Source organism: Crocodylus siamensis, chromosome 10, assembly GCF_052110815.1.
Source record: "Crocodylus siamensis isolate JL-2025a chromosome 10, ASM5211081v1, whole genome shotgun sequence".
Classification (NCBI taxonomy): Eukaryota; Metazoa; Chordata; order Crocodylia; family Crocodylidae; genus Crocodylus; species Crocodylus siamensis.
In genome coordinates, this window is record NC_143404.1 from 65,311,874 (window position 1) to 65,337,190 (window position 25,317).

The window sequence follows — 25,317 nt, forward strand, 5'->3', positions numbered from 1 at the left end:
CTAGTAAGAATCATTCTGCATTATTCAGCTGGACCACATGCTGTCGTTCTATACCCCAAATGCCAGCTGATCTCAGTGAGAGTGAATAACTCCCAGATATCCCAGCAAAATAAAACAACCCACTACATAGAGAGAAAGCAAAGGCTTTTTGAGTACAGCGTTGCCCTTACCCATATCCTTCCAGGAATCCCAGGCTAGGAGGACTGACTTTGTCATTAAAGACGATGAGCTCCATATTCTTGCTGCAGACATTGTTAAGACAGGTTGGGCTCTGCTCTTGAATAATCCACCACTCGGTCGCTTTGCTTGAAGACGAATTACTGGGCAGCTGGTGTAGTTTTATGGTTACATTTCGGAAGAAAGCCATTTTCTCTATGTCTTTTGGCTTATGAGAATGAACTGTTTCACAAATGCAAAGGTAAATGAGGAGGAGCTTTCTCATTCTTGTCTCGTACATAAGGGCTCTTTCCCTTATCTTGCTGCTGCTGCCTAGATGGGATTCTGCCTTCTGAAGCAGCACACAGTATCTGTGCTCATGCAGTTTTGAGCATGTAAAAAATAATGGTGTCTAAGTCATGATTATGGATTCACTGAGAAGGACTTCCCTTTCTGCCAGTTCAGTGTGGATGCTACATGAAATGTGGAAGTCTAAATCAGACAGGGTTCCCTTCTTGTATCCCAGACTGGGCAGAGCTTCAGCTTTCCACCAAGAACCCCCCACTCCCTCCCTCCCCCCCACTTGCTGTTTTCATGCTGTTACTTACCGACTTGCAGTCGATGGGCAGTTTTAGCTTCTACTCCAGCATTAGCCCTGAAGTATCTTGGTATGAGGCCTGGAAGCAGTCTAGAAAAAAGGGAGTGCAAAAGCTGCCTTTGAATTGCCAGGTTCCTCAGTCTTACAAAACTAATCCTTAGGTTCATCACCACTTAGAAATAAAACTGAACCAATCGAAGGAAAGCCAAGCAGCAGCTCCTAGCCGCAACTGTTAGTGACAGTTGCTCTATCAAGCTGTCAAAGAGCAAATCACAGAAACTACCTTATGGTACGTTCTTGGTCCCCATTGCTGTGTTATATGAGCCACTTACAACATCCCTAAATGCTACAGCAGTACTATTTTCCCCCATTTTACAGAGGGAGAGCTGAGGCCCCAGTCATCAATGGTAGCAGGTACCTAGAGCTCACATCTTTTCTCTAGTAATTACACAGAGTGGAAGAGCCATGAGCCCCACAGCTGCAAGACCACTCCATAGCCAGTAACACCCTTCCCAGCAAACTATTCCCTCATTAAGTTATGCCCTTGTTGGCTGCATCAGGGAGGCCCAGAAACAAACAGGTGCTAGAGATCACATTCCTCCAAACCATAGAGATGGTTCCGCCAGGTACATGGGCAGGGAAGGGTTGGGAAACAGCTGCTCCTGTTGTATCTGCTCTGTGGAAATCAGTTACTAGGAGGAGGGTTACATGGATTATAAATCCATGCTTGTCAGCCCCAGCGTGTTTTAGCAGAAGAGGACAGTAAACTCAAGCTAATGTGTTAGTAGGAGTGAGAACAACACCCAGGCTCCCTCCTCCAAAAACAGGAAGCAGTCCCAAGGAGAGCGAGGGGCATGTAGAGAATGACACTTCCTTGCAGCAGCTAGATGAGCTCATCTACGACGTGCACCAACCCTCATTTTTGCGTTGGCACGTTTTGAAATTGTGGCCCAAACAGAAGCAAATACTAACATGGGCTCCTTCCTGACCCCCTTCAGCATCTGAACAATCTGCTCTCTTATTTCCTTCTCATCGTACCGCACTGTGTATTGCCCAGATGCCTCCACGTTCTTCACAAGAGATGCATTCCTGGAGAAAAGAAGAACAAGTGAGGTATAGTTCAGAACAGTACACAAAAGTGGTCCAAGATAAAGGAAACTGTAAGCTTCTCCCTCCAGTGATGGTCCATGGGTCCTATTCTGGAGGTCCCTGCAGACTGCAACAGATATTTAATGGCTGGGAGGGCCTTCCCACTGGCTTGGGCACTCTACAAGGCAGCTCTGGGCTGTCTTTCTAGGGCCCTTGCAAGCCCTAATGAAAGTCATTATTGGAGGCAGTGTTGGGAAGCAAGCAGGGAATAATCTCTCACGAGCCCTGAGGTAAGCACAGGACTAAGTCCTGAATATCTGTTAAGGGTTTGGAGATCTCCAAGGGAAAGGAGCAATTGTTCGTTGTGTTTCAGTAGCTCCTAAGCACTCCGGTCATGGGCAAGGGTCCTTGTGCTGCCTGCTATACGCAGTCCCTGCCCCAAAGAGGCAAAAGGTGATGAGGGAGCGTGGGAGAAGGCAACCTTGATAAGCAGTGGTCTCAGCACAGCTTGTTCTGTTTTAACTAATTAAAATATTGGCTGGGTAATTAAAGGAGTTAATGGAAATTGACTCCAGACTCTGAGAAAAAGTAGCTTCAAAAGGCAAAAGGAAACTGGTTTTAATTGCGTCCTTTAAGCCACATTGGCTGTGAGGCAGTTGTTACCTTTGAACTGTCCAGCATACGTGGACGTAGACAGCACTTGACTTGGAGAGCTCTTCTGTCATGATTTCCCGGCTCGCTGGACTGATGTGCCACAGCAAACTGGCATTGCTCTTTATTTTAGCAGTGACAATGTCCTCTGGGCTATAATTCACTATAAATTGCATGGCGGCCTTGGGCAGGGAGGAACAGAAAGGGTAAGACACTGAGATGGGAAGCTGTTCAACAAGGCCCTATCCACACAGGCTTTACAATGCATCCAGAAACCAGCTTGCAATTAGATGATGGGGGCCAGTGCCAGCTTCCATGGAGGTGATGCCAGGCAGCTTGACACCAGCATAAGATTGGCATAGTAATGTGAAGAGGAACCTTGCCAACTCACATTGCCTGATCAGGCCCATCTCCTGCCCTCTGCCAGGAGCACAGGCCTTGGCAGCAGCACAGATGTGCTCTCAGGGAGTTTGCTTCCAACAGAGAAATCCTCTGTTGGGTGTTTACAGCTGGTTCAGTTTGTTTGAACCACCTGATAAGCACAAAAAGGGTTGCAACTGGGTGTGAGAATGCGGTCAGCTAAGTTGTGTAGGAATAGGATCAAAACCATTAATTTGTGCAAAGTGTTAGAAAACCGTTTAACTTGCAATCGGGTGTGACACTGCCATGGAAGAGCGCACCGCTTGATGGATCAGGTTTGGATCAGCCCAGCGGTGCCTCCCACAGAGAGAGGTGCTGAGAGGGAGGACTGTAACTCGGCTGTCTACAGGCAGAGAGCAGGCTGCCTGGGGGATTGTTAGGCTCTGGGCCCACCACGCCCAGTCTGGGTAGACTTTCCCAGGACATGTTGCTATGGCTTCAGGTTGCTAGCATTCCCCCTCAGGTAAAGCCCTGCTGAAACACCCCACCAGCCTATTCCATGATTTGCAGGTGTTGCTGAAATCCCTCTGTTATCAAGACCTTGGTTAGATATCTTCCCTTTCCAGGCAGGTGATGTAGCCACCCAAAGCACTGCGACTCAGGTGAAGAAATCCTTCTGGGCAGGGTGGGAGGGAACACGAGTTCTCCATATTCAGTGAGCTGCTTGGTGCCACTTACCGGGTGAAAGGCGTACTGAGTTGTCAGGTCCATATATGCTGCTTGAGTGAAAGGGATCAGATTCCTCTGCTGGGCACTCATGGTGAACAATGGCTAGGAGAGAGTGAGAGGGTGAATTGCAGATATTTATGGGGCTCTCCGTGCTGCTGGGGACCCCTCTACATCCAAGGCAGTATTTCCCAATACCAGGTATGGAGCAGGAACCTAATAAGATTCACCACCTTCCCCTCCCTTCCCTTTTCTTTTTATTGCCCTTCCTTTCCTTTTGACAGCTCCTATTTCCCCTGTCTTCCCATGGTAGTACTTCCAACTGCTGCTAGCAGTTCTGCACTCAGGTGATCCCTAATCTAAAACCTTTTGGCTACTGTGTGCACAACACTTCTGTAAGAACCATACTGTACCTCATAACCACTAATCGTAATCTTGACTGAGATATCCAGGGGCTGATTGACTACTCCTGCCACTGCTTTAACGAGTGACATAAGCAGCAGTGGAAACCACAAAATGCAGATCAGGATGAAGATAAGGCAGGTCCCCATGCCATATTTCACAATCATTTTCTTCTTCTGCCCTGCAGGTTGAGGGTATCTCTGCAAAGAAAGAAATATAATTAATTGGTTATGGTGTAATTATAACTGCAAGAAAAGTAGGTAGGACAGCACAGGGAAGGGGGAGGAGAAGGAAGCTGGCAAACATCTGAGAACATCTGGAAAACAACCTGGTGATTTTGTGTGTACCTTTGGCAGCCATGTGTGATAGGGTGACAACTGGGGTGAAGCTTCTGCTGAAGTGAAGCCTTAAAAAGCCAAAAAATATTAAGAAATAGCACAGTACCTAAAGAGAGGAGGTTCTGGACTGTAGCAGCTGAAGACTTGGTAGGAAAGAGATCTCTCAGCCCTTCCTAATGAAATAATGGCCCACAAAGACAACCCTGCATGGGCCAGAATGATAACCTATAACCTAGCAATTCTCTTCCATCTTCACCTTGTGTGATTTTGATGTAGGCACTCATCTGCAGCATTAAATATTTGTTCTTAACCATCAGTTAGTAATGTTTTTAATGGAGTCTTTTTTTCTTTTTTTCTTTAAGATCAGGCCAACAAGTAATTTATAGATTTCTCTGCAAGTAAGTACAAGAGTAGCTTCCTATAACACAGGAGCCCCCACAAGTCTTGGTCTCAGACTCAATGCTGCTACAGAACTGATGCTGCAAGTAGTTTCCACACTTGAGAGGAAACCAAATTCCCACTTGCGGTGTCTGTGAGCTAAATCCAGAAGGGTACTTGGGTATGCTGTCACCTAGGTGCCTAGATCCAATACTTAAGTGCCATAGCGATCCTTCAAACTCTTGCTCAGCTGCTGCCTAATAATCCCATACTTGCTTCAAATTCCAAGACCTCTCTATTTGGGCTGGCAAGCATTTGCACTCACCCACATCTTGATGCCATTTCAGCCAAACACCACCTAAGCCCCAGTGGGATTCTCAAATCAGCCATTCCCACACCAGTTTCAGCAGGGGTATTCTCAGAGCACACTGGGCCTTGCTGGGGATGATGCTTTGCGGCATGTCATTGCACCCAAAAGCCTGCTGGTGAGGGGATCTTGTTTTCAGCTCTCCACCCTGCTTTATTTGGAGCAGGGGATTGAATTAGCATCATCTTCCTTCTAGGCAAGTGTCCTAGTCCCTGGACATCTCAGTTAGCACCAGGGAGCATTTTTATTCTTGAATGATCTGCCCCAAACGACCTAACTGCAGGACAACGTTCCTAGCTGAGAATCCTAGGCAGAGAAAAGTACCAAACTCCTGGCAGCATGGAGTTCGGCACCTAAGAAGTCTCTCTGAGGAGCAGGGTGGCACTTCCCGCTGGCTGGGTTAGGCAGGCAGCTCCTTACCCAGCTTGTAGTTTCTGGAGATCCGGTGCCTAAAGGTCTGATTCTCCCTTTTTAGGAGGTGCGCCTCTACATTGCTTCTGTATGCATTGTATGCTTCCAGCTCTAACTTGCAGCTGAAGTTTCCACTAGGTGGCAGGACATGGAAGAGTTAGGCATTGCAAGTTAGTTCTATAACAGCTAGAGACTGAAGAGGCTGCAATCTTTGAGTTGGAGCCCAAATCCCCTCTCCCAGCCAGGCCCCATAGGTGGGTGATAATTGCTGCTGCCGCATTTGACTACACAGCAGCTCACTAAACAGCTGTTACTTGCAGTGCCACTGTGCAGGGAAGGGTCTGCTCAAGTGCAAAACTCTCCCCCTCTCTCTCCACAAGTGTAAAGGGAGCAGATGTCTTCCCCCAGAGCCAGCACCGGCCTCAGACATGTCTGCTTCCGAGCCCGTCACCAAGAAGGGACTGCACAAATGGAACCACTCACCTTCTCAGACTCGCGCAAGCATTTCATAATGAAAATATTTGCATACAAATCCTCCACACATATCCAATTGGAAAGGCTGAGCGTGGTGTCCGTCCAAACCCAGTCCATGATTGCTCTCAGCTCTATCAGGAAAGGCACCATTCGGAACCTACCGGTTAAACCAAGAAAGAACATTAGCCACCTTTTGGACGGATGCCTGTACAAATACCAGGGCCTGAAGTCCTAGCAGACAGCTTACTGAAACTGGAAAAATCACCCTTGGCTTCGGTGAACTTTGCCTTTATCTTTCCATGAAAAACTGTTTCCTTTCCAATGCAGATGTGTAGCTCTATGTTCTGAGGAAGCAGAGAGTGCCTGGTGACTGCAGCAAGAAGCCCTCCTGCTTCCAGGCAGTTAGTGGTTAGTTCCTGCCTGATGCAAAGAAAAAACATCTCTCCCTGGGCACATTCTTCCATAACTGTCTATTAGGAGCAACCCAAGTCATCTGCTACTGGCCTCATCCACAGGCAGGACACTGGACTGGATGACACATTCAGCTGATCCCATCTGGCAAGTCCTATGTTCCCAGTTGCCCAGCTCGGAAGACTTCCAGTTTGGAAGCCAACTGTTACAGATCAAACTTCCAACAGGTCTTCAGCCCTGGCCTCCTCCTGTCTGTGTGTGAAAGTGCCTGTGTGAGTACTTCTTGGGTGCTAGTATCCATGCCAAACACTATCCTTATAACTAATCATGCTTATTATATAGGTACCTAGCAGCCATGCAGAACTGGGGCCATTGTGCAGTGCTGTAGAAACTCAGACTGCAACCAGCAGTCCCTGACACAAAATGCAGGGTTTACTTACAGATCATTTACTGATCCAAGTGGGCACACGTGTGCAAATTCTGTTACTCTGGTGCACAAATGACTGTTTCTGTCAGCTGAGTTGAGAGATAGAAATGCTCAAAAAATATCAGTGCCATTCAGCCTGCACAGGGGGACTCCAAGTTTGCAAGAAACAATGTTTGTCCCTTAAGTTTCCTTGCAGAGCCTCTTAATTTGTATAACGCACACAGAGAGCCCATCTGAGAAACATCTTTTTTCCAGTCTTTTTATAGTTTTTACAATATTTAACTGTGTGTGTGTGTGTGTGTGTGTTTAAAAAAAGCAGTGAGTACATAAAATTCATCCTAAACATTGCCAAACTGGCCAATGGCTTTTTAATATCACTACCACAAGACTGCATTTCAACATATTTCCTGTCTGGAACCATTCCAGTGGCAATTCCAGGAGTGAAATATATTTAGTCTGTATTTACTTGGTCTATTTAACTTTCGTTTGGTGTCTTTGGCTCATCTCACAACCATGCTATTTTAGGATGATTGATACAGTATTTACAGTAAATTCTGCTAATATTTCCTTGCCTCTTGAAACTGGATTATAGTATTTATGTCCCCATGACCAATGTTGGAAGCATAAGCAGCTATTCCAGGCAATCAGGGAGGATCTATCAGAGGGGAGACTGCCAGGAAGTGAGATGACTTGTCTGAAATGTTCCTTGAGGGATTATGTCGGATAGTAACAATCAGAGAAGGGCAGCTGCAGCAATAATTAATGTAGCTTGTTTTCAAAAGTGAAACAATGGCATTTACACTGTACTCTTGTTTCCTTCAAAGTCTAAACTTGGGGCTTGAGCTTAACTTCTGACAGGCTTCCCATAAACTACACATGCCCTGAAAAAAGAAGTTAGCATGTGCAGACTAAATGCTGGTTCAGTAAGGATTGTGCCACTGACTTTAATATGAGTTGGACTTGGTCCACAATATTTTGTCTCTGTTGCCAAAGGGGAATATCACCTCCATGCTTACCCCTGGAAGAGGAAGAGGTTTATGCAGTTGTAGCTCTTGGTTAGAAAGTTGCCTAGGACGTGCTTGGGATATCCACATTTGATCTGATATGCTGACAGGCCAAAGTAAATACACTTGACTAAGTACCAAAGCTGGGCCACGTGGTTTTTGTTAAACCTCCTGCAAGTGAACAGAACACAAATTTCATTACACTTTGTACGTGGCACTTTCTACATCGTTATTTTAACTTTCTGGTTACAGTGACCCCTTCGGACTAGATTTGAACTTGGCAAACATGAGATTCCAAGCAAGTTCTACAAAACCGTTTCTTTCCCCAGTCTGAAATAGTAAAGGCCCATCTCTGAAGGGAGTGTAGTTACCAAGTCAGCCACTTCAAAGTAGGTTACCTCCAAAGTTGGGAGACTGCTTCTGCCTGCCCAGGCTTTCCCTTGCCATACCAAAAGTCTGCCAATGTCTCCCTTTCCAAGGACAGCAGCAGTCTCATTTTCAGTCACTTGTTGAGCATGCAGATGAAATGTGTATCTGGTCATTTGCACAATCAAAATAGCCATACAACTGGAGGGTACAATCTGCACATGGAATTGCACTCTAGTGTTTTCTTTGGCCAAAGTGAACTACGTTCTCCTTATCAGGCCTGCTGCAAAAAATGAAGTTGTCTACATCTGTTCATTACTGATTTCCAAGTCCACCTACCTTAGCTTAAGTGCCAAGAACATAAATTTAGCATCTGCTGATAGTGCACAGAAATGTCAGACTTCAAAGCCATCATTGCTGTTGTTTGTTTTCTCACTGAACGCAATGACTGATCATAAGGGAGAAATATTTTCATATGATGCAGGATACGGTTGTACCTGTCAGTAACTCCCGGCAGGATGAAGAACATCCAGAAGTGAATGCCAAAGACGAGGACAACCTGGAACACACATTTCCCATACATGGTTCTCTTCAAGTAAATGGCCCGGTCTGCTATCATCATGCCAAACTGGAGCAGGAGCATCACCAGAAAGGGTTGAGGGACCTGGTCTTCTGACAGTGATTCAGTTATGTCAGCAGCTGCGGAGTATTTCTGCAATTAACCATAAGGATTATTGTAACAACCAGACAGTGCTAAACTAATAAGGCTCAGGGCTCACCCAGTGTTTTTATGTATCCGCTAGAGCAGGGGGGAAATCTGCACTCATGGGCATGATCCCTAATCAGGCAAGTAGGCCACTGGAAGCGAAGGGTTTGTATCTGTCAATAAGGCCGGATGTGGTATCAGATTTTGAAAGACCAGATTCTTCTCCCTCTGCCTATAAGCAAATCCCCACTTCGGAAGGATCATGTAGAAAATCATCTTGGAGGCACACATTGCACAAGGTTACAGGTGCCTCAGAGGATCCTGAAGAACAGATATTTTTAAACCTTTTTTTATTTGTATTTTTTTTTAATAGAATTCAACCCAATATAAAAGCATCAGCCCAGACTCAGCTCTGCTTGGGGTTTTCCCATGTTCCCCTATTCATTATTACTAAGAATGTTTTGCCTGAAGCCCGGATCTTTCCCTCTTAACAGCTTCAACTGTTATTACTGATGCTAATTCCCCTGCTTGCAGTCAGAATCACTGTCTCTCACACAGAGCAGTTCCTTCCAGACAGATGGAGGAAACCCGAGCAAATCCTAAAACTCATGTGTGAATCTGAGGCTTGAATACTGACTGAAATCCCTGGGTCTGTGGCTTAAAACTGAATATCTCAGCAGGCAAATAACAATGCTGAGCATAGAGCAAAAGTGGGGCTGTGCTTCAGCTCCATGAGCCTGTATCACTCTGGGACCTAGTCACAAGTTTTACGCTTATATGCTTTCTGGATCTCAAACAGGCTTCTTGTTCAATAAGGACACAATCCTGAGTGTGCCTTAGGATAGTGAGTGTCATCAGCTCTCACTGACATATACAGAGGTAAGATGCTTTGAAGGAGATTGACCCCTTCTCTTGTGATGGGTTGTCATCTCTGATCTTTGCATTGAAGAAATCTTCTCTCCTCACTTTATAAAAGCAAAGCAATGGCTAGAGAAAGGGGGGAAGTGAAACAAGCAATGAATGCATGAAAAATGAATTCCTGGCAAAGCAATGGCTGCTCTACAGCTGTGTTCCAGTCTCATTATCTACTCCTACACTGCGTCTTTCTCCATTGTCCCTACTAGTGACTGTTATCTGTCTGAGTTAGCCTGTCTTGCCTTTGTGAATAGTCCCTTTGGAGACTCCTTGCTCAATTTTAAGGATGAATCAAGAAACAAATACACCAAGAAAGAGCAGCTGTAAATCAAGGGAAATGCTGATGGTTTCCCTGGTGGTGAAGAGAGGAGTCTACTGCAGTGAGTACAAAGCCTGTTCTGTCTTTAGGCATCTACACACATTGTGGTTCTCCCTAACTCTTAATTCCCAAACTTACACAGACAGCTCCTCTAAAGTTTCCTGCAGTATTGAATTATGGAAGGACCCTGCCGACTAGTTACCACAGTCCTCAAGAAAAAAAAATCAAAACCATTTTCCTTTGCAGTCTGTTTTAAGAAAGGAAAGTAGAAGTGCATTTGTGCTTACGCCAAAAGCCCCGTATCCAAAGATAATGATTATAAAATTGATCGTATCGACAAGGAACATCAGTGCATAAACATCGCGGACAGGGCTGTATTCTGGGTGAATAATGTTGTAGAAGAACTGCCTGATAGGCCGATAGATTTGTAGGGCACTAGGAGTAAAACATAATATACATAATTTTAGTGAGTAATTACTGCAAAGCTTTTTAAAAATAATTAGATCAATATAGCCACCTCACATCTTAAACAGAAGATCCATAAAAACTGGAATCATCAGAACTCTGTTGAACTGAAATGCAACATTTCATTTTATTAATAGATACTACCAATAATGTTCCAGTTACGTTTTAATTGCCAGTTTCTTTATCTTCACCAAGTGTTGTTTCAGGTTCTTCTTGGCAAGTTTTTTGTTCCTGCTAGGCTTCTTTCTGAAAAGATTCCATTTCTTCCAGGCTTCCTTTCGAGGCTTGCCTACTGAGAGGAAGACGAATCAAGAACCATTAGTTTCATAATGACATTAGTATTCCTTTGCCAGAAAGGTTAACAATTCTTGTTCATTTTATTTGTTCCAAAAAGGCACTAATTCAGCCCTAAGGGTTCCCTTACAGGATGCTGCTAAAATGATGATCCCCTATGTATACAGTTTTGGGCCCATAATACACAATATTCAGTAGGAATTATTTGGAATTTCTGCACCCAAGTGATGGGTGCATCAGAAAAAGATAGACAGTGGTGCATGTACACAAGATAATGGCTGCGCGGTAGCTGAATATTACTGTGCAGTAGCACATCACAGCACTAACAGTACTATTGGGTTACTGCGCAGTAGCATCACTTAAACATTTGCCAGCTCTACTGCATAGTAACTGATTACTGTGCATTTATTTAGTACTTGCTTATACAAGTACTTGCAGTAACCACTGAGCAGTAGCATCTCACATAGATGTGCCCAGTATGGGTGAGAATAGAGACTCCAACCACTGAAGGCCCAGCTTCTCTGCTTGTAGGTATGTCCAGAGAAAGATGAACAACTGGGTAAGCTTTTTGAGAGAATTATTCTGGCACATGTCCACGAGGGCGCCAGAAGGGGAGATTATGCTTAGGGGCAACCAACACGGGTTCATCAGTGGCAGGTCCTGTCAGACCAACCTGGTGGTCTTCCACGACCAGGTCACCAAATCCTTAGACGCAGGGGTAGCAGTGGACATAGTCTTCCTGGACTTCTGGAAGGCCTTCGACACTGTCTCTCACCCCGTTCTCATTAAGAAACTGGGGGACTGTGGTGTCGACACCCACACAGTCAAATGGGTCGCCAACTGGCTGGAGGGCCGCACGCAGAGAGTGGTGGTGGATGGGTCGTTTTCGACCTGGAAGGACGTGGGCAGCGGGGTTCTGCAGAGCTCGGTCCTCGGGCCCGCACTGTTCAACATCTTCATCAGTGACTTGGACCAGGGGGTAAGAAGCACCTGTTCAAATTTGCTGATGACACTAAGATGTGGGGGGATGTGAGCACACTAGAAGGGAGGAGTAGGCTGCAATCAGACCTAGACAGGTTACAGGGGTGGGCGGATGAGAATGGGATGGGATTCAACACTGACAAGTGCAAGGTGATGCACCTGGGGAGGAAGAACCGGCACCATACCTACAGGCTGGGGAACTCCCCTCTTATCAGCAGTGCAGAGGCAGAAAAGGATCTTGGAGTCATCACTGATGCCAAGATGAACATGGGCCGGCAGTGTGGGGATGCAGTCAGGAAGGCCAACCGCACCTTGTCATGCATCCACAGATGCATCTCGAGCAGGTCCAGGGAGGTGATCCTCCCCCTCCATGCGGCACTGGTCAGGCGGCAGCTGGAGTACTGCGTCCAGTTCTGGGCACCGCACTTCAGGAGGGATGTGGACAGCATGGAGAGGGTCCAGAGGAGACCACTCGCATGATCAGGGGTCAGCAGGGCAGGCCTTATGAGGAGAGGCTACGGGACCTGAACCTGTTCAGCCTCCACAAGAGAAGGCTGAGGGGGGATCTCGTGGCCTGTTATAAACTAGTCAGAGGGGACCAGCAAGCATTGGGGGAGTCCCTGTTCCCCCGAGCACTGCCAGGAGTGACTAGAAATAACGGTCACAAGGTGGCAGAAGGTAAATTCAGATTAGACATCAGGACACGCCACTTTACTGTCAGGGCGGCTAGGGTTCTGGAACCAACTTCCCAGGAAGTGGTGCTGGCTCCTACCCTGGGGGTCTTTACGAGGAGGCTGGATGAACGCTCTTTCCTGCCATGGCAGGGGGTTGGAGTTGATAATCTGCTCAGGTCCCTTCCGACCCTAGAAACTATGAAACTGAAATTTTGGTCCCAAGTGTATTTTCTCTATCTTAATATTAAAGCGAATACCTCCCCCATATAAAAGTAGCTCTGTGTGGCTCCAGCTACCTTCATTAGCTGAGCCTGTCTGGCGTCTCCTAAAAGCAGTCTTGGAGAGGTGGTGATGTCTGAAGAGATGCCATGTCCCTGATTCATCCTCACTTTCCTCCAGGTCAACTCTGCTCTGCTTTTTCTTTTGTCTCCATGTCAACATTGTTTTCTTGGGATCAGGCACATCAGTGCCTTTGGCATCCCATAGTCCATGGCACTAAAGAGAGTATTTTAAGAAAAATAAAATAGTCTGGTACATTGTGCCCTTAGTACAGTATCTTTAAGTGACAGGAATCACAAATCGCTCTCCAGAGGGAGGAAGAAGCAGACACATAAAGGGGTGGAGAGAGAGTTAAGACTTGAGAACAAGGGAGGTTTCCTAGTGACCAAAGACCCAACTTCAACCCACAATGCAAATTTCGTAAAATTTATCAGTAAAACTCCTATTGACTTCAATGGGGTTTGGGTTTCCCACCCCTGCAGGACTCGAATCTCTTATTACTTCGTACAAACATCTCCCTTTAAAAAGATTTATCGGTAGGTAACCTGTGACAGGAGAATTAAGCACTTGTTTATTTAAATCTGGAATTTCATTCACCTCTTTTCTGAGTTAAGGACAGAAGTTAAACTTGGTTCCAAGCCCAGATTTGGACTTTAAGTCCATGCATCTTGAAACCCGGAGGTGAGTTTTGAATTTATACCAGGACTGAAGAAAAGGCTCACTCAGAAAAGTTTAATTTCTACTGAAAACAATGAGCACGACAAGAAAGAACTGGATCATTTCTTTTCCTGTCAAGAGAGATTTACCTTCAGGATAGACCTGTGAAAGAACAAAGCAAGCAGCTGCACGAGATCAAAATGCACATAGCCATCCTTCTTCTCTATCCCAACAATATTTGGCAGTGCGAATGGCTCTTCTCCATGGAGGGCGCAGTACAACTTGCTGGTCCAGGGAAAGAATCCAAACTGAGAAAAATATTTGACAGCGACTGTTATCTGGAGGGAACAAAAACATACAAAACAAGTTAGAAGGTCTGACCTCGAAGAGCAACAGCTGGCCTCCACAATTTTCAAAAAGACCTTTTTACATCTTCCAAGTATAGGGAAAGACTCCAGCAAACATTCCTGCTGGCTTAACTTCTAGAGAACAAGCCTTGATCTGGGACTCCGCAAAGATGTCGTCTCATTTTACCCCATTTATTTCCATCCCATTATCAGCAATTCGAACGAGAATTTATTGAACTTTAATATAAAGAACAGCCCCTGCTTGAAGCAAGTGACTCGTCGGTGGTACAGGGAGCTTCCATACCTGTGTATAAATGATGGCTATAACCCAGAAGAATTTAGTAGGCCTTGGAATGGATAACATAGCCCACATAAATACAAGGATAGGCAGAACCAAAGTAAGGACTGAAGCAGAGACCATGTGGTTCAGAATGATCACAAAATAACAAAGTATTTCTGACTTGGACACCATGGCGTTGTACAAAGCAAAGCCCAGTTTTAGAAGTCGGGGGAGACGCTCATAAAATTTGTCCGACTGCTCCAGTTCGTTGTCATGAAACATCCTGCACCAAAGAATGAAAAATATAAAATCAAATTAACTGTATTTCCAAATAGCCTTTTGGCTACCACACAGTATTTATAAATCAGACTTAAATAAATCAGAGCAGATATGGTATAATGAGATCTCTTCAGAACTTTACATGTAAAGCTGTAATAGTTTTATTAACTACACCTTGAATGAAAGCTTTCACTCATCTAAACCATATCTAAAGAGTTTCTGGCTCCCGGCTCTGCTCTCAAATACTGGAAACTCTCGTGCAACTCTGAACCTTATTTCATGAACACAGAATTTTTTTTCCCTCTGACTGACTTCAGTGGAGTTAGGAAAATGTGGGAGCATATTTTTCCTTATGACATGAACACAATTGTTTTACCCTAGGATTGACTTCATTGGGGTTCAATTTATTCCACCCTCTGACTTCAGTGGGGTTAGGAAAAGCATCTGCTAAGCCATTTCCACAAAAATGTGTGCGCACTTACAAGCAAAAAGCATAGTCAAGCAATATCCAGAGCAACTACTTGAGATACTGAGCACTTCTGATTCTCATTAACCTGAGGATCTTGTCCTTAATTTACCCATACAATCAGCATGAGCACACGCCAGTCATACTGCTTGTACCAGCAATGCGTACAAACTGCGTGTGCGGAGTTCTTAACACCTTTGGAGTGGAGCTGGCTTAATGTGAGAGAGTGATATAAAAAAAAATTATTTCCATCTTGCAATGTTCAAACAACAACCTATTTTTCTTTCTTTCCAAATTTCGGTGATTTTACTGACATTTTAAACTTCATGTGCTAAAAATGTGGATCACATTAGGTATCATTATTTTTTAGTTTAAAAAAATAAGTATTTTGAAAGCAGTTTTCATAAACATTTCAGTAAAAGAAAACCTGTGAAAGCAAGGGATTTCTGAAAGCTTTCACTTCTGGAAAAAAAACAAAAAAGCCCTTCCCTCCCAACCTCCCCAGTGCGGCTTCTAATGTGAAAACTATTTCCCCAGCTCTACCACAGAAGATCACTGTTAATATAAGGAGAAAATATAACCACAGAGCCAGATTCCAGGGTGTAAATTGGCTTAACTTCACTATGAACAGAGCTGTGATCATTGATACCAGCTGAGGATCTCCCTCAAGGGCCCTCTTTAATCCTAAATCAAATAAGTAAAAAAATTGGGCACAATTAAGCTGTCATGTTGTTTAAGACTAATCATCTTGCTATGGGTATCATTGCAGCTGGGTTTGTATTTAGGTCTCTCTTGCCTGTTCAGGAGCAGATCACTGGCAGTCATAACAGGAACTTCATTTAACAGCCTGCCTGCTACTTTGGTCTTCTGAATGGATGGGGAAGTAACATAATCTTCTGTTTCTAATGAACAGCTCCCCAGATTGGCAAGCACCACACAGGAAGCAGGACGAGTAGTTGTTTCTGGCTCGGTGCCTTTGATGCTATCTTCATTTTCTTCTTTCTCTCCTGATTCATCTCCATTTGTTTCTTCAGCAGCTTCCTCAGGTTCCCTAAATCCAAAGTGTATTTTTTTCAAAGTGCTGCTGAGACAGTGAGTTAAGCTTTTGACAGACAATAAACAACTCTTATTAAGTGAGGCTAATATAATGTATCTTGTGGACATGCCAGAATAACAAGGGCATACTTTCCAGAGCTTTAGGTTTGAGTATGATTTCCAGCATCCAAGTTCTCTCATTGTGACAGGGATTGGAATGGCTTCACTCGAGCACATTACTTTGCACACAATGTAAGGGACAGGGTTGTTCTTATAGGCTAGGGACAGAAGTTACACATAGAAAGTTTAAGTGATCAGAAACTGGTTTAAACCTGTAACAGAACAGACATTCAGTGCACATAAACCAGTTTCAAAATGGCCGAAACTGGTTTAAGATAAACCTGGTTGAATGTAGTATCAGACTTAACTAATTTGGGTCAAACCAGTTTACGAAACTTCTGTCCCAGATCCCTTGCTGGTTCAAGTTAAATCACAGCCCCCCAGCATGCTTTGCCCTGGGCTGGGCTGTCCTTCGGCTCTGGAGAGCAGAGCTGGCCCTGCCCCTCTGCTCCCTAGCTGCAGCAATGAGGGCTGTCTGACAAAGGGGTGTGGGACAAACCAACTTGGGATGCAGCCCAGTCTGCAGGGGAGGACTGCCCATCCCCCAGGCAAACTGGCTAGAGTCTAGGGCCAGGAAAGAGAGGTTAAATCCCCTTCCCCTGCTTGTATTTACTGCTGGCTGCAACTGTGGAGTACAAATCCCAGAGGCACCTGGAAGCAGGAAGAGGAAGTGATGAGCAACCCTGCAAAGTTCTGCTGCTGTGAGTCTGGACTGCAAATTCCAGAGACCTTGGGGACAGCACAAAGAAGAAATGAACACACAGCCAGAGAGCCCTGCTCTAGCGCCCTCCAGCTTCTGGCCTGAGCCACTGCAGGCATGTGGCTGCATTTCTTGAATCAAACATCAGTGTTCCCAGACAGCATGCTGTCTGTAAAACAAGAGTAACAGCAATTCCTTATTTTTCTGAATGACCACATTAAAGATTAAAGGATGCTCAGCTGCTGCAATAATAGGGGCTGGTGTAAGAAAACTATCAAATGTTGCTTGACTGTGAGTTTTCTAACTAAAGGGTGCACCACTCTAGGGAAAATATGAAGTAACAATGACATCGCTAATATTTACCCACCTGGATGCCATGCTCTCATAAGGTTGTTTGATGTCCTGTCCGCGAATCTGCTGGTACTCAGATAATATGTCTTCCTCACTCTGGTCCTCCTTTGCAGTTTCCACTTTATTTCCTTCACAAGCACTCCTTTGTACCTGCTGATTCTTCTTCAGGTTATAATATTGGAGAACGGTATCTGCTGAGGCTTCTTTCCCCTTAAAAGTTAATACAGAATTAATTAAATGGTAGAAATGCTGTCATGATGTCTGTCAGTGCAAATTATCATAGGAAAATAATACTTCTGGATCCTCATGTGCAACTCCATCCTCTAAAACAGGTGGGTAGTTTGGGCTTCATTGGGGTGGGGGGGAGCTTTTGTTCTTTTCCTGCAAGTCAGAGTCCTTCAGGCCCTTTGATCACTTTAAAATGCTGTGATGTAAATAATGCTCAGAACTTATTAGTACTGACATCAAGTCTCTCAAAGGAAGAAAAAATGGTTTTCAAAACCCAGCCAAATACAGAAAGGTTGGCCAACACATGAACATTAGAAAACCACATTGCCAGTAGCTGCTATAACGTATAAATCATCACTGAGCAGAATTTGGTAGAATATTTCTGGGAAAAGAAGGATTTTGAGACTGAGATTCATATTTCCAGTTTGATATGGTGTAATAAATTCAGACATCCTATTGACACTCAAACATGTAAAATAGTGTGTGAAATGACAGTGCTCTTACCCTATTAATTTCTCGCCATAGTATGCATCTTTCAATTCGGAGTACTTTTGCTATGTCCAGATTATCTTTACACAGGGAATTCACTGCCTCTATAATATCATCTAACAAAACTTGAACTAAGACCCAAGCAAGCTTGACTATGTTGATTACTCTTTGGATGATGTCTTCTGTCAAAAAGAAAAAAAAAATCATGTATGCTTACCCACAGCAAACTGCTCTGTGTGAGTTATTCCATCTCATGCAGCTCCCAAGCTCTGTCTGAGAAATACTCAGCACAGGCACAAAGGGTTGAAACTATCAGTTTTGGTTGTCCTTACAGCCCTCCAAATAGGGTAAATGGCTTCTGAGTTATTTCTGTAAAACAGGCCAACTCACCTGGCTCATCTAAAGGCTCTTCAGTCATTGATTGCTCCGTTTCCTCTTCAAAGGATGCCCCTTTCATGTCTTCTATTTCATATATGAACATAAACAGAATGACACGGGGGTAAACTTTACCTAGACCTCTTTCCTGCTACTCAGAAGTTAGGAGCCCAGTCCAATTCCCCACTGAAGTCAATGGGATTCTGACTTTATATGAAGGTCGCCTAACTGGGTATCTAGAAACTGTAAATGAATGCACATGGGAAGGGCACCATTAAGGGAATTATGGCAAGAGATAAGGATTTCCTCTTCACCCAATCTGCGGGGTGTGCTGAGGGCAGCGAGCATGGGTGTCCCTGTTCCCTGGCCCACCCATGTTTAAGTGACTATCCTTTACATTATAGCTCCTCTCATTCAAATGGTCCTTTTTGGTCTAATGTGTCTGGCAGGCTTCTGTCTGGAGGTGTCTGCAAATGTTTCTTATTACCTCCAAGTTGCTCTTTCTTCCTCTGCTCCCTGATTTCATCTTGTTCTCTTGTTCTTAGTGCCGATTTGGAGTTAGTCATCCAGGCTTCATGTGCGAGCTGCATGAGGAAGTGCCATTATTCTCTGGTTAGAAACCTAACACGTCCACGCAGCTCATCAACCTAAGTTGGATTTCATTTAATTTACTGCATTATGCCAGAAACTCCTTTATCTTGCTAGTGACTGCATCTACACAAGACACTGACTGAGCAGTAGTTTGTTACTACAGAGCAGTAGCTCATTACTACTGTGCGGCAACATTGTGTGGCACAAAGTGTGAGGTGATGCTACTGCACAGGAGTAACAAGCTACTGATCATCAGTAGTAATGAGCTAGTGTACGGTCAGCATCACCAAGAAGCCATTTGGGGACCCTGTTGCACAGTAACTCTGGTTACTGTGCAGTCATTTAGTACTTGTGTTCGCAAGTACTAAATGATTGTGCAGTAACAACTGCATAGTCAGCATCTCGTGTAGATGTGGCTAGATGTGGATCAAATGAGCTGCAGTTCCCTCCTCCTCACTTCCATTAATATAGACTCCGACCTCAATGACAGTTTGCAGACCCATTAGGCTCCTTTATAAACTGGGATAACACCTGTATAGTAACAACAGCAATTGCTTCTGTGGAAAGAGTGGTCGCTCCTTAAGGAAACGATCCCCCAAGCCCAAAGGGAAGTAATCCCAACATGAATCAAAGGGAGCAGTAGGGTGCAAAAGCCCCCATGGCTCACCAAAAGCATCTGGGAATGTCTCCTAGCTAAAAGGGAAGCGCACATTCAATGGCAGGGAGGGGCCATCCCCAGGGAGGACTATACTGCATTGCTCGGGGCTGCAGGGGGGTAGTCAGGAAGGCCAAGGCAAGGATGGGACTGGGACTAGCAACCCGGATCAAGGACAACAAGAATTCCTTCTTTAAATACATAGGGGCAAAAAGAAGGTTCCGGGTAATGTAGGGGGCCTGCAGGACATGCTAGGAAATTTGGTCATCACACCAGACATCAAAGCTAACCTATTTAACAACTTCTTTGCCTCCATCCTCCTGAGCCGGGACCGGAACAGCCACCCCCCGCTTAAATCCCAGGGCAGGCGCACCTAAGCCAAGGGTCAGTGAGGAACTAGTCAGGGAACATCTGGAGGGACTGGATGTATTTAAATCAGCTGGTCCGGACGATCTCCACCCCTGAGTGCTGAGGGAATTAGCTGAGGTCATTGCGGGACCCCTGGCACGGCTGTACAAGCACTCGTGGTGCTCTGGTGTGGTGCCACAGGACTGAAAGAGGGCCAATGTGGTTCCCATCTTCAAAATGGGAAGGAAGGAGGACCCGGGGAACTATAGGGCAGTTAGTCTTACCTCGATCCTGGGTAAGCTTTTTGAGAGAATTATCCTGGCACATGTCCATGAGGGGCCAGCAGGGGACTGCATGCTCAGGGGCAACCAACATAGGTTCATTAGCGGCAGGTCCTGTCAAACCAACCTGGTGGCCTTCTACAACCAGGTCACCAAATCCTTAGATGCAGGGCTAGCAGTGGACATAGTCTCCCTGGACTTTCAGAAGGCCTTCGACACTGTCTCTCACCCCGTTCTCACTGGGGGAGTCCCTGTTCCCCCGAGCACCGCCAGGAATGACCAGGGATAACGGTCACAAGCTGGCAGAAGGTAAATTCAGATTAGACATCAGGAGGCGCTACTTCACGGTCAGGGCAGCTAGGATCTGGAACCAGCTTCCAAGTGAAGTGGTGCTGGCTCCTACCCTGGGAGTCTTTAAGAGGAGGCTGGATGAACACCTTGCTGGGGGTCGTTTGACCCCAGTACTCTTTCCTGCCATGGCGGGGGGTCAGATTTGATGATCTGCTCAGGTCCCTTCCGACCCTACTAACTATGAAACTATGAAAAGCAACATTGGGAAAATATTTGGTAGTTTCAGTGTGGTTGTATCTATAACAATACCTAGCTCTTTTCACCTGATGCACTTTACCAGGGAAGTAAACTTCATTGTGTCCATGTTACAGATGAGAAAACTAAGCCAGAGGTCAGTCAAGTGACATGTCCAAAGTTATTCAGCAAGCCAGGGGCATAGCTAGAAACAGCACTTTAGCCTCCTCAGTCCTAGTCTAGTGCTCTAACAGCAAGGCCATGCAGTTGAATATTTTCAGAAATAAGCCCTAAACCTGGAATGCTGTTTTTCTCTTTGATTCTTCCTCCTTTCTCTGTTCTGTGTCCCCTTCTTCCTCTTCATCTTCACTGTCTGTCTCAAAGAGGTAGTAGCTCCCAGCTTGAATCACTGAAATCAGTTCCAGAAGAAAAGATGTCTGAGGTTTTTTTCAAAACTATTAACATGTTAGGTGCTCATCTTTCTTTGAAATTAATAGAGGTTGTGTATTTAACTCAATTGCCTGGTTTTCAAAACCCTAGACTATTTGTTTAATTTATGTTTGGATAGGATGAGCATCTTAGAAAATACTAACAATAGGTAAATTGGGCATATTTTTATCCTTACTAATATTTTTTGTTCCTTTTTATTAGTATTTTTACCCTTAATGCAATTTAAAGTAGCACTTAGGCTCTAAATAGGAACAACTGGAAAGAAAACCACCTTTGGATAGCACTGACATTAATCATAGAGTAGTAGGGGTAGAAGGGATCTCCAGAAGTCATCTAGTCCAACCCCCTACCTCTAGAAGGATCGTCCCTATCCAAACCATCCCATACAACCATAACCTAAACTCTTCATGAGATTACCTACCCTCAACCCTGACACAACATGGACCTAACACTCTACCCTGCCAAAGGCAAAGCAGGGGAGTCATAGCAGCCAACATCCTGCTTCTCTAAAATGTCCACATACACTTAAAAAGTCCTGAGGAGAGGGCCGTGCCCCCTGCTACAGAGGAAAGGAAAACCCCTTGCAGTCCAAACCAATCTGACCGTCAGGTAAAATTCCTCCCTGACCCCAAATATGGTGATTGGTCTGACCTCAAGCGGAGGGGCAAGGCCCTCTAGCCAGGACCCTCAGGCAAACCCCTCCTTAGCTGTAGCCAACACCCAAAGCCTCTGGGGAGGTTTAAAAATACCCTGGCACATGTACTGGGGGAAAAAAAGGGGTGGGGGGGGGCAGAAGCAACCAGCAAAGCCCAGAAGCATGGGAAATACTTATGGCAGAAATTAGGCATAGCTACACCTAGATCATCCCTGACCAATGGCTGTCCAACTTTTTTTTATTTTTTTAACAACTCCAGTCCACAATTTCCCTAGGCAGTCTATTCCACTGGCTCACTGTTCTCACAGTGAAGAAGTTTTTCCAGGTATCCAATCTAAATGTACTCTTCTGCGACTTCAGGCCATTGAGCCATATGCTCCTCTCTGCAGCAAAAGAGATAAGTTGCTTCCCCTCTTCTTCGCGGCATTTCTTCAAGGATTTGAAGACTACCACGTCACCTGTTAAGCAGCTTTTCTGCAAGCAGAATATGCCTCGCTCCTTCAGCCTCTCCTCGTATGACTTGCCTTCCAAGCCCTTGATCATCTTTGTTGCCCACCTCTGGACCCTCTCTAACTTCTCTACGTCCTCTTTAAAATGTGGAGCCCAGAACTGCCCACAGTACTCCAAATGAGGCCTAACCATTGCTGAGTAGAGACACACTATCACCTCCCATGTCTTGCACCTAATGTTTCTATTGATGCAGCTCAAAACCACATTTGCCTTTTGTGCAGCTGCATCACACTGCAGATTCATCTCGAGTCTGTGGTCTCCCAAGACTCCCAAGTCCCTTTCTACAGAGCTGCCATCCAGCCAGGTGAACTATCCTATTAGCTCTAGTCCAACTGTCCAATCTGTCAAGATCCTTCTGAATTGTGCTTGCCCCCTCCAATGTGTTTGCGATCCTTCCCAGTTTCATTTGGCTAGGAAAGTGTGAGGGACCCAGTGGAAAACTCTGTGCTCTTTGCTGAGCTGCACATACATGATCTCTTCTAAATTGTGACAGCTGTTAAGACAGCTACTGAAGAGCAGCTCAGCTGCAGCAAAACTTTTAAATAATGTAATTCTCAGGCATCCACTAATAATTATATAATTATAATTATCCCTTAGGATAATGCCTGGTTTTTCCAGTTTCCTGCCAGCTTGCGATGTGCACTGGCAAAGGGACTGCTGCTGTAGTTCCCCTTCTGCAAAAATGAAATCCATTGTGCAGTACAGCAACTGCAGTTGTTTGCTTGCCAGTAACAAAGAAGGGCCAGAGTTACTCCTGGGATACACTGGTGTAACTGAGAGCAGGTTATGGCTTTAGGTCTAGGCTGTTCCAACTCCATTTATGTAAAAGTCTATGGAATTTTTCCATTAGATCCCATACTCCCATCTGGGAGCTGACATGACTCCACCCAACCATGATATGCTTTGGCAGGTTCCTGTTATGTGCAACCCAGGTAGCTGTGTGCAGACCCCCTGTCCAGCAGGATATGTGCCTCAGAGGCTTTTAACACCAGGAGAGAACCTACCTGAGGTGTGGGTGACCCAGGGTTGCCACCACTTCTTGTCCTCATCTTCCTTCTTCTGTCCTCCCTCTGCAAAGACGATTGTAAAACTTGCTGAGTAAGATGGACAAGCAGATACTCATTTTCCTTTTAGCTTAAAAGAAGTTTCTCAATGCAGCAGGCTACACATGTGGGGAGTTCAGTGGGGCGTGTGGTATGGTCAGGTCAGACTTCTGTCTCCTTTGTGAGCCATGGAAGGGTTCTCTATATTTGCTGTGAATTATCAGCAAGGTGACAAGATCCACTGCATGGGTTGGAAGTTCATGGCCCAGAAACCCAGCACGAGGGGTGACAACAGCAGAAGGTAACAGAAGGAAGGTGCATTGCAACCCAATGACTTAAACCCAAGCTGCAAGGATGACTCTCACCTTCTTGGGCCTTGTGGATAAGCCCTGGTGAGACTAATGACTCTGGTTTTGGCTGAGGGCCATTTTGTCCTTCAGGAAATGTTTTACTGTAGAAAACACAGCAGAGAACAGAGGATGGACAAAGATAGAGACCATCTCCCATTCTATGCTGGGCTACTAAATGTGACAAGTTTAATGTCACCTGTATCTAGTAGCTCCTGATCTTCTGCCGAGGGTTTCACAGTTGCTTTTTCTGGACTTGGGATCCTTTCTTTCAATCTGTCCCCTTTTTTCTGCTTAGATCTGATCAGTTCCATTCTAAGGGTTTAAAAAAGGACAAAGGCAGGAGTACAATAATCATTAGCATTTAAGACACGCGTTATTGGCTTTACTTCAAAGCAGACTTTAAATCATTATCCTCCCAGGATCCTATCATATGAGCTCCAGTTTCATTATTATCATCCCAAATATTGTATCAATAATAGAAATGGTCAGAACATGGAGATTTTCCCCTGAAAAAAGTTGACTTTCTATCAATTCCCGCCCCCCAAAAAAAAAACCCTCTGAAAAATGGAAACCAAAGGATAAAAACATTTGGTTAAAAAAATGGCCCAAACCAGAAAAAATCCGTTTTTGAGACAAAAATGTTGTGGTTTTGGTCTTTTAAAGAAAATAAAGGTGGTTTGGTTTTTTGGGGTTTTTTGGGGGTTTTTTTGCAGGAGCAGGTTCTTTTACATATTTTGGTTCTGTTTAAAGCTCAAGTTTTCATCAAAAAAATCTTAATGGAAATATTGTCCATAAAATCAGCCTTAATTAGTAGTACCAGATCATAAATATGAAAAGAACTTGATCAAGGACATAGAACTGGGTGTGACTGAGGAGTTTCTGGCTCCCAGTTCTGTTCTCAAATACTGGAAACTCTTGTGCTGTTTCATACAACTCTGAACCTTATTTCATGAACACAGACTTATTTTACATCTATCTAAAATTATTGCTGATATAGGATGCTCTTTTGTCTTCATTAGGCTTAAATTAATATAAGTACATTAATATTCTATCGGGTTGATTCAAAGCCCATTGAAGTTGATGGCAATCTGCACAGGAACACCAGTAGGAATTGGCTTAACCTTTGAATGCAGACTTCCAGGAGCACTCCTTTGACATTTCAAATACAAAGTGTGGGAGAATAGCAAAGACTTTCATGCCTTGGGCCAGCAGAAGCTAACCTTTTCCAAAGCTGGCCACTTTCATATGGACACATGCAAGTTAGTAAGTCAGGAAATGATAAAAGGAAACTATTAATCTAAATACACATACTTTTGCTGATATTATTGTTGCTGCTTGTACTGAACTCTACTTACTTTGGATCTGGCTGATATTTGGAAGCTATTCATGCCAAGATTTAATAATTCAAAACAGGAAGCAGCTTTGATTAGATGCATGCAATACTATAGACAAACCCCAAACAGAACCAACATTTGTCTTCTAGACAGCATTTTACATTGTGTCAATACGTTTGGCATTATGTCTGAGAGTTTTGCAAGGAAACATCTGTGAGATTCTGAAGCAGATAAAATGAAATGTTTGATCAATCTTCACTCATCTGATAACTAATTAAGGAGGTTTCATTCATTTTGCCATGAAAAGTGGATCTCGTTATTCCAGTACTGACACTAGCAGATGACACAGATACCTTCTGGCCCGCTGTCCGCCTGTATACCTCTTCAGTGATCTTATGGTACGCAGGGACTTGACACGGGCAAGTACAATCACATTCATCTCCATCCTAGGGACTCC

The 25,317-nt window shown here is 44.7% G+C and overlaps 1 protein-coding gene across 1 annotated transcript in view; it reads right to left on the reverse strand.

Moving 5' to 3' along the window:
- The window catches only part of LOC149856741 (piezo-type mechanosensitive ion channel component 2-like), a 55,113-nt gene that overhangs the window by 1,102 nt on the left and 28,694 nt on the right, over nt 1–25,317 (reverse strand). Inside the window, exons 30-51 of the mRNA XM_090020510.1 lie at nt 23,723–23,838; nt 23,138–23,203; nt 20,815–20,927; nt 18,606–18,702; nt 18,134–18,205; nt 17,759–17,925; nt 17,043–17,236; nt 15,617–15,871; nt 14,100–14,358; nt 13,598–13,786; nt 12,809–13,007; nt 10,726–10,855; nt 10,386–10,533; nt 8,656–8,870; nt 7,805–7,963; nt 5,960–6,107; nt 3,994–4,182; nt 3,593–3,685; nt 2,507–2,676; nt 1,727–1,843; nt 765–844; nt 171–399 (exon numbers count right to left, since the gene is read on the reverse strand). Of these exons, the coding sequence (XP_089876636.1) occupies nt 171–399; nt 765–844; nt 1,727–1,843; nt 2,507–2,676; nt 3,593–3,685; nt 3,994–4,182; nt 5,960–6,107; nt 7,805–7,963; nt 8,656–8,870; nt 10,386–10,533; nt 10,726–10,855; nt 12,809–13,007; nt 13,598–13,786; nt 14,100–14,358; nt 15,617–15,871; nt 17,043–17,236; nt 17,759–17,925; nt 18,134–18,205; nt 18,606–18,702; nt 20,815–20,927; nt 23,138–23,203; nt 23,723–23,838 (3,405 nt within the window). The remainder of the gene's footprint in view (nt 1–170; nt 400–764; nt 845–1,726; nt 1,844–2,506; nt 2,677–3,592; nt 3,686–3,993; nt 4,183–5,959; nt 6,108–7,804; nt 7,964–8,655; nt 8,871–10,385; nt 10,534–10,725; nt 10,856–12,808; nt 13,008–13,597; nt 13,787–14,099; nt 14,359–15,616; nt 15,872–17,042; nt 17,237–17,758; nt 17,926–18,133; nt 18,206–18,605; nt 18,703–20,814; nt 20,928–23,137; nt 23,204–23,722; nt 23,839–25,317) is intronic.